Source organism: Lepidochelys kempii, chromosome 2, assembly GCF_965140265.1.
Source record: "Lepidochelys kempii isolate rLepKem1 chromosome 2, rLepKem1.hap2, whole genome shotgun sequence".
Taxonomy (NCBI): domain Eukaryota; kingdom Metazoa; phylum Chordata; order Testudines; family Cheloniidae; genus Lepidochelys; species Lepidochelys kempii.
In genome coordinates, this window is record NC_133257.1 from 106,453,321 (window position 1) to 106,473,986 (window position 20,666).

The following is a 20,666-nucleotide window of genomic DNA, read 5'->3' on the forward strand; positions in this document are numbered from 1 at the left end:
TCACTTCCGCAGGTGGGTATTGTAGTTGTAAGAATGCTTAATAGAGATCTTGTAGGTGTTTATCTCTGTCTGAGGGGTTGGAGCAAATGCGGTTGTGTCGCAGAGCTTGGCTGTAGGCAATGGATCATGTGGTGTGGTCAGGGTGAAAGCTGGAGGCATGTAGGTAGGAATAGCGGTCAGTAGGTTTCCGGTATAGGGTGGTGTTTATGTGACCATCGTTTATTAGCACTGTAGTGTCCAGGAAGTGGATCTCTTGTGTGGACTGGACCAGGCTGAGGTTGATGGTGGGATGGAAATTGTTGAAATCATGGTGAAATTCCTCAAGAGCTTCTTTTCCATGGGTCCAGATGATGAAGATGTCATCAATATAGCACAAGTAGAGTAGGGGCGTTAGGGGACGAGAGCTGAGGAAGCGTTGTTCTAAGTCAGCCATAAAAATGTTGGCATACTGTGGGGCCATGCGGCTACCCATAGCAGTGCCGCTGATTTGAAGGTATACATTGTCCCCAAATGTAAAATAGTTATGGGTAAGGACAAAATCACAAAGTTTAGCCACCATGTTAGCCGTGACATTATTGGGGATAGTGTTCTTGATGGCTTGTAGTCCATCTTTGTGTGGAATGTTGGTGTAGAGGGCTTCTACATCCATAGTGGCCAGGATGGTGTTATCAGGAAGATCACCGATGGATTGTAGTTTCCTCAGGAAGTCAGTGGTGTCTTGAAGGTAGCTGGGAGTGCTGGTAGCGCAGGGCCTGAGGAGGGAGCCTATATAGCCAGACAATCCTGCTGTGAAGGTGCCAATGCCTGAGATGATGGGGCGCCCAGGATTTCCAGGTTTATGGATCTTGGGTAGTAGATAGAATATCCCAGGTCGGGGTTCCAGGGGTGTGTCTGTGCGGATTTGATCTTGTGCTTTTTCAGGGAGTTTCTTGAGCAAATGCTGTAGTTTCTTTTGGTAACTCTCAGTGGGATCAAAGGGTAATGGCTTGTAGAAAGTGGTGTTGGAGAGCTGCCAAGCAGCCTCTTGTTCATATTCCGACCTATTCATGATGACAACAGCATCTCCTTTGTCAGCCTTTTTGATTATGATGTCAGAGTTGTTTCTGAGGCTGTGGATGGCATTGTGTTCCGCACGGCTGAGGTTGTGGGGCAAGTGATGCTGCTTTTCCACAATTTCAGCCCGTGCACATCGGCGGAAGCACTCTATGTAGAAGTCCAGTCTGCTGTGTCGACCTTCAGGAGGAGTCCACCTAGAATCCTTCTTTTTGTAGCGTTGGTAGGGAGGTCTCTGTGGATTAGTATGTTGTTCAGAGGTATGTTGGACATATTCCTTGAGTCGGAGACGTCGAAAATAGGATTCCAGGTCATCACAGAACTGTATCATGTTCGTGGGGGTGGAGGGGCAGAAGGAGAGGCCCCGAGATAGGACAGCTGCTTCTGCTGGGCTAAGAGTATAGTTGGATAGGTTAACAATATTGTTGGGTGGGTTGAGGGAACCATTGCTGTGGTCCCTTGTGGCATGTAGTAGGTTAGAAAGTTTAGTGTCCTTTTTCTTTTGTAGAGAAGCAAAGTGTGTGTTGTAAATGGTTAAACATGTGATTAAATACTGTCATGAATAGGCCCCTATCCTACAATCACACACATGTTCACATTGTCTTCAGTGAAACTGATTGCATGCTTAAAGTTAAGCATGTGTATTCGACTTTGGAGGATCAAGGCCTAATATATTCTGTCTTGAGAGATTAAATTTTGTTCCAAAACTGAAATATATAAATTACCACACAAGTCATCTTGAAAACATAGAGCTTCATTCAGTGCTGTTATTTAACATTTAATGGCAATTTTCTCACATTTGCCACTCTCTGAATCATCATTAAACAGTATGGAATAAAGAGTTCATATTTGATATAAAACAATTTATAACCTCTACTCTTGGAATGAAAGTCAATAAATCCAAGAAAGTATATCATTCTTGAACACATCAATTGTTTGTGGTTGGGATGTCTTTCAAGTGACGGTTCAGCTTCTTATCAATTGTTCAGCATATATTTGAATATATGTTCTGTTTATGTGTGTTTAGTACATTAAACGGAAAAAATCTATTAATGCAAATGTTCAAGTTATAGCACAGTTGAGATAAAATATAAACCAAGAAATAAAAGCTCTGGTTCCTACAGCAACATTAACTTGGACATATTTCATATATGTATTACTTCCTATTCATATTTTGCTGGTTAAAATGTAGTTTATATATGTTTCTGTCCATTATAAAATGTATACTCCAAAATATACAAGATATACATATAGTTGACTTAATATTGCTGCAGAAACTTTTGCACTGTCATTTTATATTGATGAAAGCTTAAATGTTGCATTAATATGGAGTCTTCTGCATTTAATTTCCTTCTTTTTAAAAATAAACAATTTTTAAAATGTGACTATGGTTAATAATGTTGGCATTCAGATAGCCTTAATTAGACTAGAGTTCATATCCCACTGAGATTAATTCGATTGGTGTGCATGGTATTATTCACACCTCATTGAGGGGACTCAGATAGTTTAGAGTTGGGCTCCCAAACCTGTGGTTGCTACCATTTGCTTGGAGAGAGAAATTTTTTTTTTACATGTAGCAGTAATTGACAGTACTTACAGTATTCCCTATAATCAAAACAGGAAATACAACAAATATATAGCTGCTGTGAGCACTAAATGCTTTTTATGGCACCATCTATATTAGCTGACCATTGCTAAATGCAGCAAAAAATGGCCCTAAAGGCCCTAAAGTTATGAGATCTGCAACAGTTCTCACCTGTAGTTCTCTTTTGTGCCTGATATTAAGGCAGGATATTCTTGTGTATTTGTGGGTAGGTTTTTGTTTGCTTTTTGTTTTTAATTATTGTTTTTGTTTTTTCTATAGTACTTAACATTATGGTATCTGAGTTCTCCAGGATTATAATGATTTTAGCTTCATAACTTCTTTCCCTAGTTCTCTTTCCATCCATTTAACTACTTTTTATGTCTTCTTACCCCTCCTTACCATCCATCCTGTTCTGTTCTCTTCTAACCGCTCCATTCCTCCCCCATTGTTCTGTGATCCACGGTTTCCCATCCACTTGCTTTCTCATTTGCCGTTGCCTCTCTCCATACCCTTCCTTGCTCTCTGCTCCTCTCATTAGGACTAGGATGCAATGCAAGAGATATTCCAGTTCTGTCACAGACTTCCTGTGTGACTTTGGGCAAATCATTTAACTTCCATACCTTGGCTTTCCCATTTTACACTACCATGGCATAAGCATGTGAATAAAAATACTCATCTCACATCAGCATTAAGAGAAACTGTTCACTGATGTTTGCAGAGCACTTTGAGGTCCTTAGATGGAAAGTGTTATAGAAGTGCAAAGTATTGCTTTTGTTTTTCTGCTCTTCCTTATTCCATGATTCCCTCACCATGCTCATCTCCTCTGTGGTGCTGTACTCGCTCGGTCTCCTATTCCTCTTGCAATCACCACAATCTCTCTTCCAGTCTCTGATGGAGAAGGCTTCTTCTGGCAGCTCCCAGAGAACCAGTCCTACTTGTTTCAGTGTGTCTGATTTAGAATGTCAGAGTCTGTTCATTTTGGACCTCTTATTGGTCTGCACAGAGTAGAGCACCCAACAGAGCTCCCCATTCTGCCTCTTAATATGGGAGTCAAGGCTGCTTGAAGTGGCTGAGCAAAAGGAAGGGCTGAGCAGACAGGTTTTTTGTGTGTGCTAGCATATCTGAGCAGTGTGCCCACACAGTGGGCAGCAGTTGTTTTTTCCTACCCTCCCTTCCCCCCCTCCCCAGACGTTCTTGTTAAACCCTGGATTTGTGCTGGAAATGGCCCACCTTGATTATCATACACATTATAAGGAGAGTGGTCACTTTAGATAAACTATTGCCAACAGGAGAGTGGGTTTGTGTGTGTGTGTGGGGGAGGACCTGGATTTGTGCTGGAAATGGCCCAACTTGATTATCATACACATTGTAAGGAGAGTGATCACTTTAGATAAGCTATTACCAGCAGGAGAGTGGGGGGGAGGTATTTTTTCATGCTTTGTGTGTATAAAAAGATCTTCTACACTTTCCACAGTATGCATCCGATGAAGTGAGCTGTAGCTCACGAAAGCTTATGCTCAAATAAATTGGTTAGTCTCTAAGGTGCCACAAGTACTCCTTTCCTTTTAGCAGTTTAGTATAGTAGCTTCCTCTGTCAGATGGGCAGATAAAGAAATATTTGGCTTGTGAACTGGGCCAGGGGGTAAAAAAATCAAGGAGGCATGTATTAACCACTTCCTGAAAAACCCTGGAAAATAATTCCCATAGGCTTTCCCTGACAGCTAAGAGGGGAGAGGACATACCATTCCTCTTTGATCAGCGTCCCTTTCCTTTTGTTCTTAGCCCATGTGGCAGGCCGGGAACCTGTTAACCCTTTACAGACTGCAGCACCTTTGCCTTTCAAAAGGTTGTGCTAGGCATTTAAACAGGCCACACTACCAGGGAAACTTAATAGCTAAAAAATTGTTTCAGTTTTTACACCTTATTAAAGTCATATTTCTCATCTCTGTAGTTGCTTTAGTGAAACATAGCTCTCCAGTCAAAACAGGAATGTGAAATATAACTTTTATTTATGAGTTGGAAGTTATCATTTTGGCCAGATCAGTAAAATATATGTCTAAATGCTCCTTCAAAAGCTCTAACTGTGGTTTTGATGTTTGATTTGTGGATTATGACTTTTTTAAAAGCAAAAAGAAATTTACATTCGATTACTAGGTACGTTATATTAAAAGTGTGACAAGAACTGACAAGAACAAAGAATATTGTTTTTTTTTCTTTTAAGTATTCATTACAAGTTAATGCAAAGGCTGTTCTATGACTGAAGGACAAGAATCTTAAACTCAGTTACAAAAAACCCCCGCAGGTGTACAGTGGTCTGCATGCATTTTAAAATACAGTGTCTCTGGGGTCAGTGTTTAAAGATATTTAGATTTGTTTTCATTTACTCTGCTATGACAGTGTAGAGGAGGCCTGAGTGTAACTGAGAATTGAGCAAAATTAACAATAGTGCAATGGATTCCTTTTCCAGGGGGACTGTTTTTCACTCTTTGTGTTTTATTGTTATAAGTTCTTTGTTACTTAAAAACCTTAGTTAAAACAAAATCCAGTTACCGTTCAAATTGGTGACTTTCTTTGAAATCTTCCCAGTCTGGAATCTGGGCTGTTGCTGTCTGTGACATCATTCTATGAAATTCCAATTCCCCTAGCTGGATGCTGTGCTTTCGGAGCTCAGAAAAGCCCCTCCACTAACACCATCTCTCTCTCTCTCAGCCCGTCTCCTACCTTACGGTGAGACAGGAACTCCTGCTGCAGGCTTCTGCAGTTGTGGTGTGAGCAGCGGGATTGGAGTAGCTCATAAGGTACTGCAGTGACTAGGGAGGGACCTGGGGCCATTTTGTGGCAGGCTTCGTTCAGTCCTGGTAACTCATGGGGCCCTTCACCAGAGGGAAAGGAGGCTTAATAAGATGCAGCTCCCCTGCTAAGTAGACATCAGACAAGCAGCATGTCTCATGGCAGGCACTGGGGCCAAGGCACAGATCTGGATGAGCGTGAGTTCAGGTAAATGGACTCCATGTTCCTGCTTTCCTTCCAGCTTCTCTCTGCCTTTGTGATGTGCCTCAATTATGTGTTTGAGAAATTTAAGATGGGAAGGGTGAGCAGGCCGCTTTCTGACTCTCTATCCCCCAGTCCACAAGCTCTACGCTGTAGTGACTCTAAGGCAGATAGCTAGCCTGTTCCTCCTCCAGCAGGATCTCTGTTGGATGATTGGTGCCCTGTTTCCCCAGTGTTGCAGTCAGACACAATGCTGGAGAGGGTCCCAGTCATCATAGTTTGAACTAGGGTTGCCACTAGGCTGATTTCTAATGGATCTGTGTGGTTTTTGTACTGCCTTCCTGGTTAAAAGATTTAATGTACTGTTTTTTCCCTACTTGGGATACATTAGAGCAGTGGTTCCCAAATGTTTTACTAATGTGACCAACCAACTGCAATTTGTCTTATTTTGAAACCCTAATCCTGCCCTAGTGTAGAGGGATTGGAGAATGAACCTGCCCCATATTCACCCTGCAGTGGTGGCTCCTGTCCTGTCCTTTCAATGTTCTTTGGAGCAGTTCTTACAGCATTAACTATTTGGCAGCAGGCTGTGGATCAGGATTCTGACTGGGTCACAAGTAGGCGAAGGAGGCCTGGGCCAGCCTCCACTTCATTTCCAACTACATGAATGATGTCTCCTTGGAAGTGGTCACCTAGATACCTATGAACAGCTCAAGAGAGGAGAATCCTCTTAAGGCTACAGTTCCAGGAGATTCAGACCAAGCAGCCGCTCATAGCTACTCCTGTTAAAGGTGAGAAGTTTTCTGGGGAGGCTTTGCATCAAGCTCTTCAGAGCCTCCGTGATGAAATGAACATCCTTTTGGAGCCCAAGAAGCTGATTATCTTTCCTGCTCCAGGATCATCCAGCCCCTCCGATTCCCATTTAAGTGTTGGTAGAAGTCATAGTCCCCAAGGTCCAACTGGGCAAGAGTCCTGAGGAATAGACCTGTGGCAGCAGGTGTGCACAATGCTGGTTAAGGAGAGTTTTTAATACCAGGGAAGCAAGGCCCATCTCTGCTTCCAGTGAGAGGAAATCTCCATTTCCTATAAGCAGTGGGGAGGGATTACCAAAGATAGCTGGGTGCTATCTATGATCTCATTTGGATATTTGTGGATTTATAGTCTTTTCCAAATTCTCACTGATTTGTGCCAGCTCCCATCTCTTATCAGCCAGAGAAGCAAGAAACAATGTGGCTGGACCTACAGCAGAACCATCTTTGGATGCCAATCAAGGATTGCTTTGTAGGGGTCTGTGATCTGTTGTTTGTGATGACAAAAAGCTTGCGGGGGGGCGTATGATTTTCTGCATCCAGTCTTCGATTTGAAGAGGTTTAGTTCCAGTGTAGAATACAGAAAAATCAACATGGAATCACCCTGGACAGTTATACCTGTGGTGGGACCTGGAGAATTCCCTAATGTCTATAGCTCTAGCCATCACCTTTCTGCATATTGCCATCTCTCTACCTGAATATGTCCACTGGGAAGCAAACATGGCTTGTTTTCCCATTGGGACCTCACTGTCATGTATACTTTGTACAAGATAGGTGACGGGCCTGCTGCTAGCAGCTGAGATTCCTGTACCAGATGTAGACTGGCTACAGAGCCTCCTTCTCTGAGAGATACACCAGAGATGTGTCTTCCACAAGATCCTTTAATGAACTGCCATGAATGGCTGATGTGAGCTTCATTTAAATATATTACACATGGTGCCTAGTGGCTGAACAGTATAATACAGTTTAGCACATGATTACACTAGCGTCTAGTCACCAGATTCATGAGAGTAGACAAGAATCTCTCTTATAGGTCCACTGTTTGTTTGGATTCCAAAAATACTTTGCATAAGCTCTTCATAAGTTTGAGGTCGTGTTTGGGTGACTTTCAGTTGAGATGGCCATGTTGTTGGTCATTTCCTCTGTGTGGAGGATGAGAGAATTAGCAGTTCTTTTCTTATAGGTTCTTTCCTGATCTTACACCAGGTCAAAGTATCCATCTACCTGGTACCTAGCTTTCCTCCAAAATTAACTCTAGTTTTCATAGAGATCAGTCCACTGATCTCCCTTTGAGTTGTCCTCTTACCCCTCTTCTAAAGAGTTCTTAGAAAAATAATTTGAATGACTCAGACTATCTGCACATCTCCAAGAAATTCACTACTCCGTGATTGTGCTGTTCAAAATATTTTTTTTAAAAGGGCAGGAGCTGGAGAGAGACCTTCTACTCAATCATAGTAAAGAGGCTGCCATTAAGAAAACCTATGTATTAGGTATCGTTATTACCTGTACTGTAATAAATACAGGGTTTCACATTTCACTTGTACCAATCGGGCACGTCTATGAACACTAACAACTTTAAATGTGAACTGTAAAGCTTTTAGAAAGTAATATAAGTGTGCAGGAATCCAAATAATGAACAGAATAGACAGCAGTTATGGATTTACAATTTACAAATATATCTACATTTAACAGCATATTTGAAAATAGCACCACATCCGCTCACTGGCCACATCTTGTGTAGTGTTCCTGATGTTTGTTTCCTGTGTACAGTGCTTTAAGAGTCTTCATATTTTAATGTGCTATATACATTAGAAGTTGCTATTGGATTCATTTTAATTTGGACGAAATAAACTATACACAGAATTGAAATGTGCACACTTTGGAATATACTGAAGTGAATAAAAACTAAATATTCTTTGGAGACAATGTGTTTTTGCTCCTCAAGCTCAGAATCTGCTCTTCTGTTGTTTGAGTACATAAGTGCCAAATGTTTGAAGGAGGCTGATTCCAGGATTTAATTAATCAAGAATTATGTCCATAGAATACTTAAAGGCTTAACCTAAATCTTCCAGCACAGTTCAGACTGCAAGATTAGCCATATTTTATTTTTGAATCTGCTTTTTTTTTAAAACGGACATACTCGAAACAGTGTTTCACCGGTATGCCATACATAGCATAACCCATGCATGTCACAATCCCATAAAATCAAGATGATTGAAGAATTACTTACTTTTTTATGTTTAAACCCCTTCGTGTTTATGACAAATCTGGTAGACTGCAAGCTAGCGCTTCAGTTTTTCTAACCTATTAGACATGATAATGGTATGATTGGATTTGTGTTACACTGGTAATAGCATAAGCAATACTGCACATGTTTTTTCTTACGGTGGCTGCAACTGGAAATGTCAGTGAGGTTTCGAGTCGTAGATGACTGCAGCTTTGCCTCAGCAATAATGGGGCTTATTAAAGTGATACCAAAAGCATATGTTGTTGTGATATCTCCTCCATCCATAGTGAGTTAGATATTTTACCCCACTGTTTATTTGGTTGGCACCTATTGTGCAAATAGTAGTTTAGCCCATTTCTAGACAGTAAAATCCTATTTTAGCCTTAGGAAATAAGAGCCAATTTAAAATACTTCAGTTGTAAAATGTGAATGGAAAAGGAAAAGAAGTGTGCAAGCTGTTCAGGTATACATCCCTCACATTTATGTTGTTCAGTGCCCACTTGGTGAGCAATCTTTCATCCCATAAAACCATATATTACATATCTGTGGTGGTTTCCCACACATATTTTGCAAGTATCTACTCTATGTGCTGGTTGGTTTTTGTCACTGAATGTGTTGGGTCCCCCTAGAGAAGTGACCGGTCTTACTGGTCACGTTATTTTTTGCCTTTCATAATCACTAATGGCTCTTATAGAATTTTTCGCAACTACAGGAATTTAATTTCAAAATCACAAGCTGAGTACATTTGAACCATCATTGATTACAAAACAGAAACCAGAATCTCCATTTTTTCCCTCAAGAATGAAAGTGATTCCTTCAGCCTGAGACCTTAGTGAACTTTATTTTGCGACGATTAGGAGGTGGATAAAAAAGAAAGTAAGAGTTGGTGGGTATTAGATCAATACTGTGTAGGCATTCAGTATGCATCATCTTTACATTTGTATCTCCATAAACACATCTCTTCTATAGAAGTGCATTTATTTTCACTCTTCATTAAGAATGAGTGCCACTAATACCAAGAGAATGTGCATTTAGCATAATGTAATCATTGGGATAGTTGAGTGCATGGCTGACATTCAGAGTTAAAAATGTTAATGACCAGGTTTATACCATGTTGACTCTTAGTTGTTTTATAAAAATCTGTTGTTAAAACATACTGATATGACCAACTCATTGACAAGTGATCATGCATATGAAACTATGCTAAAGAAAGGGAAGTGTTGACAATAACTCAGTAAAGAAGAAAGTCATGTTTGTTTATTTATTGTTTGTAAGAGAGAAATCATAATCATATTTATTTGCAGAGATTTCCCTGGACTTGGAGGTTTATTATGGGCGGTAATTACAACCAATGCAGGAAATAAGATCATTGTTTTACAATTAGTCTATATCACAATGCTTCATTAGTAGCAATCATGTGACACTGAATATAGTCTTACAGCTGCAACAAACCTCACCACCTTCTGTTCCTAGTGCAAGGCACACTTTTTCAACGTTGTCTTCTTTAATATAAACATAGAAACATGTACATAAAAAAGAAAAACCTACCCTACCCTACCAAAACACTCCACTGTACACACATTTCTGCCTGGGGGATAGGATGAGTCATATTGCTTAATGCAGTACTGGAAGGCACTCAGATACTCCAATGATAAATGCAGAATAAGACCCTATATAGAGTAAATTAGAATATAAGTTGCAGTGCTTCATCTGGTCCTGTACAACAGTTTTGCCATTATGCGAGATGAGTTACACTAGGGAGCTAAGAGAGTGATGTATTTTAAAACTGACAAGAAATCAAAACAGATCTAGACTAAACAGGTGATACTTTATTATTGTAACATACATATAGTCTTTAATGGTCTGTAACTGTCATTTGAGCAATAAATGAATAAATTAGACACCTACAAGCGGAGAGAGAAAATGAATATGGGGAATGTTTAAAGAAAGTGGCGGGGGGGGGAGGGGGAAACAAGTCCAAAATATCACACCCATTCTTTTTGTAGCCCGAACTGTAAGATAAATAACGTAATCCTTTCAGAACGAACTATTGCATACAAGTGAAGCACCATTTTCTCTGCTCTAGCATTCACTGCATTCCTATCAATAAAGGAGACTGCTTCATACAAGGTCAGCCTTCTGTAAGCACCTTTTGCAATTTCCATTGAGATAGTCTGATGTCAGCAATCTATAGCTGAGTGAATTCTTATTAGGAATTCAGTACATTCTGAAGCAAGCAACTAAATGTTTAAAAGCTTGATCCTGTCGACCACATTAGCATGAGATGAAGAAAAGTATTTTTTATATTCAGGTTCCCTGCCACTAATTTCTGTTTAATTCCTTCTCCCTTCACATAATGAACTACCACCAAACCCATTTAAAGGAAAAATCATGGATCTTCCACGACAATGCAGCCTGGAGATTTTTTCAAAAAGAAAATTGTCATCGACTGGCATAGAATCCTAGGTCCTCTCCATCCCTCATAGCAATCTGAGATTTAATGAGCCACAGATTTTTTACATTTTGTTTTTAATTTGACTTAGCATTTTATGAGGCAGAGTCTGGTAATTCACATTAATTTTTTTATAGTCATATTAACTTTCTTGCTTATATACAGAGCTTACAGTTAATAAATGCCTCTGATTTCCATAAAATATTCAGGGCAGGCCACTGTTACAATGACTTTTTTTTATCCCTACCGCTAAACTTCAATCAGTTTCAAATCTGAAGTGCATTAAATGGCTGTGTATAATGTTATAATTTGTGCTACAATAAATTTTTTATAGTTATTGCTGGTTAGGAAAGGAGCTTATACAAGAGGCATTAATTGCCATGCTTAATTATTTAAAATATATAGATTTCTTACCAGTTATTTGAATGTGTAACTCATTTACCATGCATGTAATGTTCTTGTTTAGCAAAGTGTACAAAAGGATTCCTGTCAGGCTAAACTGAAATACTGAACCGCATCAAGCAGGAAAGTGTCTTAGCATTTCAGCTCTTCTGTTTTGCTCAGAGGTTCCAAATATGCAGTTCCTGGGGTTCTTTCCACAGGATAAATGTATCCCCATTTATTAAATGGCATATCTGCACTGTGTTATGAACATCCTTTTGTTTAGACGGTGCAAAAATATCCTTGGTGAATTATGTCTCTCAGAATATTTTGAGATAGCTATAGTTTTTCTAGGACATTTGTTACTAATTTATATCTACATTTTCCCTCTTTAGGGTTTAGTTGGCAGCCCAAAGCAGTTGGAGTGTCCCTGTTGGGGTAGTTGAGGGTTCCCCTTGTCACAGGTGAATCCTCAGGTGGTGCAAAGCCAGCATAGCCAGCAGAGTGCAGGGAGAAACGGGGTAGACTTTCTGACAGGTCCTGGGCTACTGTGGCTGCTGGCTGCAGGCAGTGTGATTTAGAGGAGTCCTGAAGCTGCCGTAAGTTTCACAGGTAGTCATTTCAGCACCAACTGGCTGAGGATCAAGGTTGTGGAAAGACACATTCATGCCCCTCCTTCCCCCTACACCTTTGCTTCTCATCTGCCCTGAGTGTACACTTTTCCTGCTTGAGAGTTGAGCCCCACTGGGTTTTATGAAATATACATAACCAAGTGCAGTATCATTCTAATATCTGATATGTCCTTTAATGAGAGCCAGTCATTGCAGGGGGACAGACATGATCTAATGTGTCTTTTTCTTCAATAGCAATGATCCTGGGCCCTATGGCAGTGGTTCTCAACCAGGGGTAGGTCTACATCTGGAGGTCTTCCATGTGGTACATCAACTCATCTAGATATTTACCTAGTTTTACAACAGGCAACATAAAAAGCATTAGCAAAGTCAGTACAAACTAAAATTTCATACAGACGATGACCTGTTTATACTGCTCTATATATTACATCAGTGTTTCTCAACCTGGTGGCTGCAATTCATTTTATTATTATATGATAAAAATGAGAAAGTAAGCAATTTTTCAGTAGTAGTGTGCTGTGACACTTTTGTATTTTTATCTCTGATTTTGTAAGCAAATAGATTTTAAGTGAGGTGAAACTTGGGGTAGGCAAGACAAATCAGGTTCCTGAAAGGGGTACAGTAGTCTGGAAAGGTTGAGAACCACTGTCTTATGGGTCTGGTTTTCAGATGTACTGAGTGCCACAATTCCTCTGAAGTTTTTACACTACCTTTTTTTAAATCTAAAATGTCCCTTTGTTGCAACGAGTCATACAGTTCCACTACTGGCAGCTGTGGGGTAATGCTACTATAGTCCAGTCATCAAGAGGTCTGGCAGCTTTGGATGGGATCAAGCGCATTCAATCCAGCAGAGTCTTCAGCCCTTGGGGAGAATTACAGCTTTCCCAGATACGGTTCCCTGGGCCAGAAACAGAGTTCAAGTTGTGCCGGAATGCTCGGAAATGCCATTCCAGCACTTTTAACAGCATTGTGGTACTTGTGGCACCATCACTTACGAGTGTGTCAGAGGGTAGCTGTCCCTCTGAAGGCATCAGAGGCCCAGCCTACCTCAGACAGGCTCCACAAGAGAGATTGGGACAATCTGGGAGTTGTTAAATCACTGAGTAACTGGAGGCATTTAATTAGGCAGGGAAGCACCTGGGCATGATAAAAGGCTAAGGACCTCAGTTAGAGAGAGAGAGAGACTTCAGAAGAGAAAGGAAGCTCCAGCAGATTGGAGCTCCCAGAGAGTCCGAACCAGACAAAAGCTGTGCTGTTTGGAGAGGGAGAGAGAGAGAGAGCGAGAGTGCGCACTCGAATTAAGTGGAAGATGTGCTCCCAGCGTAAGGAGATGGAGGTAGGTGGAATATGAGCCAAACAGAAACGATGCTTCTAGGGCAGAGAACCTAAAGGGGGATCCTGGAAACAGAAAACTCCTGGTGAGCCTACCAGGCCAGGGAGCCTGGAAGAAATGCTTCAAGGGAGGAGAGAATTCACAATGGGCAGAGAGGCCGGAAAACTCTTCCTGGTGTTTGGAACAGCCTTTTGAGAGACCTTCACGGACCTGGACATCAGAGGAAAACTCCATCCAGACAGCATCAGGAGTTCAGAGACAACAGCAACCAGACAGAGCTACTGGACAGAGGCAAATACTAAACTCAAGACAAGTGACATATAGACTGGGACTGACTGAGCCCCTCAGCCAGGAAGCTGAGGTAGAAAGGTGTTGTGTATGTCTGTGTGAGGTTGTTCAGTTAAAGACTTTCTGGTAAATAAAGGAGACCCTCTGTGGAGGATGCTCTCTAATATCTCAAGCTGGTCTGGGCTTGTTTACACTCCAGGTGGAGGGAAATCAAGGCAGGATTCTCTGCTGTGCTGCTATTGACCAGAGGGACAGGAACATGTACATACTCTTTCTGCATCTTCTGTTGGCTCAGTGGAAGCTGAGGGACAGTGGCCTACAAGCAAGGATCATTCTGTCTCCAGAGGCCAGACAATGTGTGTTTTGGTTGGAAGACTGTGTGCCAGAAGAGAGGGATGTTATTGCAGGACCTGTAAGGAATAACGTTTATACTAAATACCAGCCTCTGAGATGGGGAGTGACTTTGTAGTTCAAGAAACCTGGTCCAAACAAGTGAAGTTATTTCATCAGTCTACTTAAGGGACAGCTCTTCAGGGAAGCTCTGGGCTGAGAGGGTCACCCAACTGGCCTTCAAGAAACAGATATTATATCTCCCAATTCATCTAGACAACATGACTGTAGTCTCTTACATCAATAAGCAAAGGAGCACCAGGAGCACAAGGCTAGCTCAAGAAGCAGCAGCGCCAAAGAACTGGGTGAAATAGCACCCTCTGCCAATTAAGATCAGTTGCTTAACTGCTAAACTAACCTAGCAGATGTTATATGGGAATGGGAGCTCAGGCTAGCAATTTTTCTGCTGGTGTGGAAATTATGGGTCACTCTATATGAATCTAGAAGACCCACCTGAGGTATTATGTCTAAGTTGTACATTCAGAAATGAATCAATTTAGTTTGGAAGTACCTACTAAGGAAACTGTCACCCAGGGTTAGAAGGTGGATTGCAAGATAGGAGAACTAAGCACAAATCCTTTGGAGGCAGAGCTACTCGTATCTAGGCGAATGAAATGGAGCAGCCCTTTCCAGCTGGTGATTTCCCGATGCAGAAAATTCCTTTTTCACTCTCTAACTGTGCTTTTCTTTTTATATTATACTCTCTCCACATGCCGTGCTATCACAGCTGAGATCAACAGAGACACTTGCACAGAAGCAGAGTTGGTATAAATAAGGCTGCTGAAAGGACGTTTTCTGTGAGGGCCCTCCTGCTTTGAAATTTGCTCCTTGCCACACCTTAGCCAAAAAAGGGTCTGAATCTGATGACCGTCAGGGCATGCTGCAAAGCTCGTCTTCCCTCCTTTCCCCCTAGGCACTTGACAATGGAGCCGAATAGTAAGGGTGGTGAATTGTTGGAGAAGAGGGATGGTTTTAGCTTTGTATTTACTTGGGTTGCTGGTTACGGGCCATATTGAATGGTATTGCTGTACTTGAGTTAGGTTGGAATGTTGTTTTGCATAGGGGCACTTTTAGGTTGTGTCAAAGGTGCCTTTAGTGTATCAATAGGCAGCCTTCTGTAGAGTGTGTGTGCACGTGCACATCTAAAACTGTTATTCTCTAACACTTCCATTTTCCTTTCTAACTGATATTTGTACCTGACATACTCCACTGTTTGGTTTTTTTATTATTTTTTTATTTACTGATTGGTGATGTAGATACCTATACACACTTTAAATTTCTCCAGTAGATCTACTGGATTTCACTCAATATTTATTGATGTGTTCTGTTAACTTAGTGTGCCCTACTTTATGCCTGTGTAGTTAAAATCTCTCATTACAACAAGCATGCTCTTTACACACGTGATTTTGATTTCAGTCCATTATCACAGCACTTCTGTACTTGTGCTCCACTGGTGCACATGCTGCTATGACACGATCATGGGAAATTCTTCCTACGTGTGATATCAATGCTCATTGCTGGTACAATTAACACTTGGGGATATCAGAAATGGATATCTATCAGTCTCGCATAGCTCATCAGAAAGTTGCAGAGCAAACCTTTCCGCACTGGTTTTGAATGCTGGTACCCATCATTCTCCTTCGAGTGCTTGCTCATGTCCATTCCAGGCTAGGTGTGTGTGCACCATGTGCACTGTTGCCAGAGTTTTTTCCCTTAGTGATATCTCTTGGGCCGACTCTAGCACCCTGTGGAGCTGCGCCTATATGCACCGGTATAAGGGGTGCCGCCAGCCCGCATCCTCTCAGTTCCTTCGTACAGCCTGGGATTGTTGCTGGAAGACCCTTTCTTGCTCTGACAAATCTGTCGGGACTTCAGACCATGAAACCACCACAGTACCAGCAGACTGACGGTGCCATCAACCCTGGAGTCTCTCTCTCTTCTGGTCCCTCCAACCCCAATGGGGCACCTACCAGCTCTGGCATCTGGAAGCAGGAGGGAACAGAGTGTGTCAGGTGCCTTCCCGGCACCAGGCCCCCTGGCATCATCTAGGGGCCAGCCCCACATGATCTCAGCATCCCAATCCTTGGCCATGCCACTGTTCCCTGTAATTCTGGCACCATATAGAGGTGGAAACTGTTACCACTCCACCGTGGTTGCCGAGAGAGGAATCCTCTTCGGAGTCCGAAGGGGAACCCTATGATGTACCGCCAAAAGCCCACCATCGGTACCCAGCCTATGCCCCCCCGAGCTTCAGAGCCAGTCCCACAGCAGGTACCTGGCCAGTGGGTCACTGTCGATGCAGTGGCCCTACTGGAATCCCTGGGGGTTTCCCCCAGTACTGGGGCCTTCCTCCCACTTGGTGGTTTCCGAGAGATGGGCTACTGCTCCTTTCTGCTCAGCATCGGATCCCGACTCTGGTACTGACCCCAGTGCCGAAGTCCAAGAGATGCCTCTAGGGGACGTATTTGAGGAAACGGAAGGAACCCCTTCTCTGGTGCAAGCCTTCTCCTCATCCTCCCCAGATGAGGCTGTTGCAGGTCCCAGCCCAGGATGATTTCAGGACCTTCTGAAGCGGGCCGCTTCAAACCTGGGCTTGCAGATGGAGGAGCTCAAAGAGACATCATACAGCCTTATTGATATCTTGGTTGCAGCAGCTCCATCCAAGGTGGCCCTGCCCATCAATGAGGTGGTAATGGAGCCAGTCAAGGCCCTCTGGCAAACCTCTTCTTCTCTGACCCCCGCTTCAGAGAGGACAGAGAAAGTATGATGTACCAGGAAAGCAGATTTGATTACCTGTACTTGCTCCCCTACCCTGCCCTGGGAGTCCTTGGTGGTGTCTGCAGTGAACTTCAGGCACACGCACAGCTCTGGGGAGTCTGCACGGATTTGCGGACCCTCCACCTGCTCTTGGCAAGATGGGGATACGGGCTGGGGCTGCTCTCAGCCCCCCTGAACCATGGACAGGTAGAGTGTCTGCCACAGCTCCCCAGAGCTGCCCGGGCTCCCTGGCTGGGCTCCATGCTGGAGGTGGGGCCTTGGGGAGAAGAGGAGGAGAGGAAGGGGGCAGGGTCCACCCCTGCAAAAAGTAGATGTGCCAGGCCACCCTACTTTCTAAAAGTGGGAGGGTCCTGAGCCCCCTCCCCTGATTCTGGTGCCACTGCTGCCTACTGTACACCTTCCTCCGATCCTCTTGGTTCACAAGGTTCTTCTGAAAATCAAATGGGACAAGGCAAGAATTATCCTGATAGCAGTAGTGTGACCTCGCCAGCATTGATCTGGCACAATTCTGGACCTCTTGGTGGCAGCTCCGCTTCGCCCAGACTTGATTTCACAAGACCACAGCCGGTTGCTTCACCCGAACCTTCCCTCCCTGTACCTAATTGCATGGATGCTGCATAGCTGTACCCTGAAGAACAGGCTTGCTTGGAACAGGTTCCACAGTTCTTTCTAGGTAGTAGAAAGCCTTCCACCAGGGCTACTTACTTGGCCAAGTGGAAACATTTCACTTGGTGGGCCTCCCAACGGGATCTCTCTTCATCTCTATCTTCTCTTCAGTCTATCTTGGACTGTTTGCTCAACCTAAAGCACCAGGGTCTAGCACTCTCATCTATTAAGGTTCATTTGGTTGCCGTCTCAGCCTTCCACTCCCCAGAGAATGGCAGATCATTTTTCTCTCACGACACGACAGCCCAGTTTCTCAAGGGGTTGGAAAGACTGTATCCTCTGGTTTGCGAACTGACCTACCCACCATGGAACTTAAACCTGGTCCTGTCGAGACTTAGGGGCCCCCATTCAAGCTGTTGGCATCATGCTTCCTACTATTTCTCTCCTGGAAAGTTGCCTTCCTGTTGTCAATCACCTCAGTCAGAAGGATCACTCAGATCAAGGCCCTTATGTCAGAATCACCTTACACATTGTTCTTCAGGGACAAGGTTCAACTGCGCCCCCATCCAGCTTCCTGCCAAGGGTGATGGCACAATTCCACAACAACAAGGTCATTTTGCTACCTGTCTTCTTCCCAAAAGCTCTGAGGTACGATGGCTTCATACATTGGACATTAGGCAGGCCCTTGCCTTTTGTATTGAGAGGACTAAGCCCTTCTGGAAATCCACACAGCTCTTTGCAGCAATAACAAAGAATGAGAGGGCTACCTGTGGTAACCCAAAAAATCTCTTGTCCTGGGTAACTGCCTGTATTCTGGCTTGCTATGAGCAGGTGAACATCCTGCCTCCAGCCATCGTGACAGTTCATTCCACAAGAGCCCAGGCTTCATCAGCAGCATTCCTCGCACAGGTACCAATCCAGAACATCTGCAGAGCCTGCAACCTGGTCGTTAGTTCATACCTTCACGTCCCACTACACCATCACCCAACAGGCCCAAGGTAAGATTCTTCCCAAAAGTGGGGGGGCACAAGGTCTCTTGGGCCCCTCCACTTGCCTGGGGTGGAAAGGCCTGAGAGCAGCCCCTGGCCTGTGTCTCCGCCCCGCTGGCCTACCACCCAGGGCAGGTGGAGGGTCCATGGCTCTCCACAGTTGCCCATGCTGATGTTAGCCTGACCTGGCTCTGGCTTCCAGGGTAGCCTGGAGGTGGGTCTTCAGGGGCCAAAGAGCCACAACTGGGCCATGGTAAGAGCTGCCTGGGCAGCAGTGGGGAGCCACGGACCCTATACCTGCCCTGGATGGGGGGTCCGAGTGGCGGGGACACAGGCTGGGGGCTGCTCTTACCACCCCACTGCCCTGGGCAGGTGGAAGGCCTGCAGCTCCCTACAGCTCCCTGGGCCAGGTTCCAGCTTTGGGGACGAAGAGGAGGCACAGGGGGCCAGGACCATGATGAAAAGTGGATGAGCCAGGCCCTTTTCTGGTGCCTTTTCTGGAGCCCCTGGCCCAAGACGATGCCAGTTTTGGGAGAAGAGTGTTGCAGTCAGCACATTCATTAACTTTGAGTCCACTTCCTGGGGTACCGCTTGTGAGTCACCTAGCATGGAATGGACATGAGCAAGCATTCAAAGAAGAAAAAACGGTTACCTACCTTTAAAAACTCTTGTTCTTTGAGATGCGTTGGTCCTGTTCGTTCCATGACCCACTCTCCTCCCCCTCTGTCGGAGTTGAATGGCAAGAAGGAACTGAGATGGCATAGGGCCATTGGTGCTTCTTATATTGGCGCATACACATGCAGCCCAACAGATATCAGTAAGGGAAAAATCGCTGGCAACAGCACATGTGGCATGTACACACCTAGCACGGAATGGGTATGAGCAACACATCTCAAAGAACAACAGTTACGAAAAGTAAGTAACTGTGTTTTCTTTTTTTTAAACCCTTATTACTCTTTGAGGATACAGACTATATCTGTCATTCTACTTTTTCCTCCTCAGCTTTCTGGTACAAAAAATGTGCCTGGCTAAGGCATTTGGAAGTTACTTGCAGAGTACAAGAACAAATGAATCAAATAAAATGAAGACCAGTGTAAAACCGGTGTGAACTAGAATAAGGTTGGGAATCGACTATCTGCTTGCAGACCTATTAGTCTTGCCGAGCTGACACAACCCTCTCCACGGTCCTGGGCAGGCTCTCTGTGGCTTCCCAGTGCCCTTGCAAAACAGAAATGTAGAGTTTCTTCTATTGTTCAGGCTCTGAACGGGGAACTGCAGTTGATTCCCCTGGTTATCTTTGTAAATCCTAAATTGTAACATCACAGCTACAATAATTCACCACATTTATTTTATCTTCTGAGCTTGTGATGTTTTCCTTAGCAATGAAAATATTATTAGCTCATGTATCATGAGCTAATATCATAATTTTAAATCTATATGCATATCCTATTGTTAATATGAAGTGTGATAGGTCTGTGTTGTAAAGATCAGGTTCACCTCTGAGCTTCCCCAGAGTTCAGGGGAGTTCAGATCCAGGGTGTTTGTTCAGGTCTATCTCTCTTTATCCTTCCTCCGCTACATAACGTAGCGTGTGTATAACTGTAATTAGAAACAAAGGAAACAAAATTGAACATAATGAGACATTTAAAATCCATTAAAAGGTTTACTCTGGAAATGGTATGTGAGCTTTGAAAGCTATTCTTAGAAGCAGAATTTAGGTGCAGTTCAGTTGTTGCGCCACACAGTGTCACAACTGGTCTTTACGTCTACTCAGTATTTCTTTCTGGTTGTAGATGAAGGTATTTACAAAGCTGGTGAAAAACGGTCTGAAATGTGGGGGGCAGCAGAAATCCAGGAAGATGAAGACACTCAGGTAGAGGTTCCAGTGGATCAGGTAATCTTTAAGCTTTGAACGAATGACTAATGTGGAAAACAAATCTTGTGTTTTTCTTTTGTCACTTCCCTTGATGCCGGCTGCATTTTTTTTACAGGGTTCATTTGTAACGTTCATTGGTACAGCATTGTATACAAGATTGCACTGCTTTTGAATACATTCTCTTTCCTTGAATGCTTTCTGAGTTCCAGTTATTTGTTTCTGTCAAGAGATAGGCCTCTCCAGCATGCTCTCTTGTTTCTGTGCCTGCACATGTTC

General features: G+C 43.4%; 1 protein-coding gene across 6 annotated transcripts in view; it reads left to right on the plus strand.

Moving 5' to 3' along the window:
- Window positions 1–20,666, plus strand: part of DCDC2 (doublecortin domain containing 2) — a 242,081-nt gene that overhangs the window by 98,779 nt on the left and 122,636 nt on the right. For all 6 annotated transcript variants that reach the window (XM_073331884.1, XM_073331883.1, XM_073331885.1 and 3 more), the window contains exon 11: window positions 20,308–20,408. In XM_073331884.1, the coding sequence (XP_073187985.1) occupies window positions 20,308–20,408 (101 nt within the window). The remainder of the gene's footprint in view (window positions 1–20,307; window positions 20,409–20,666) is intronic.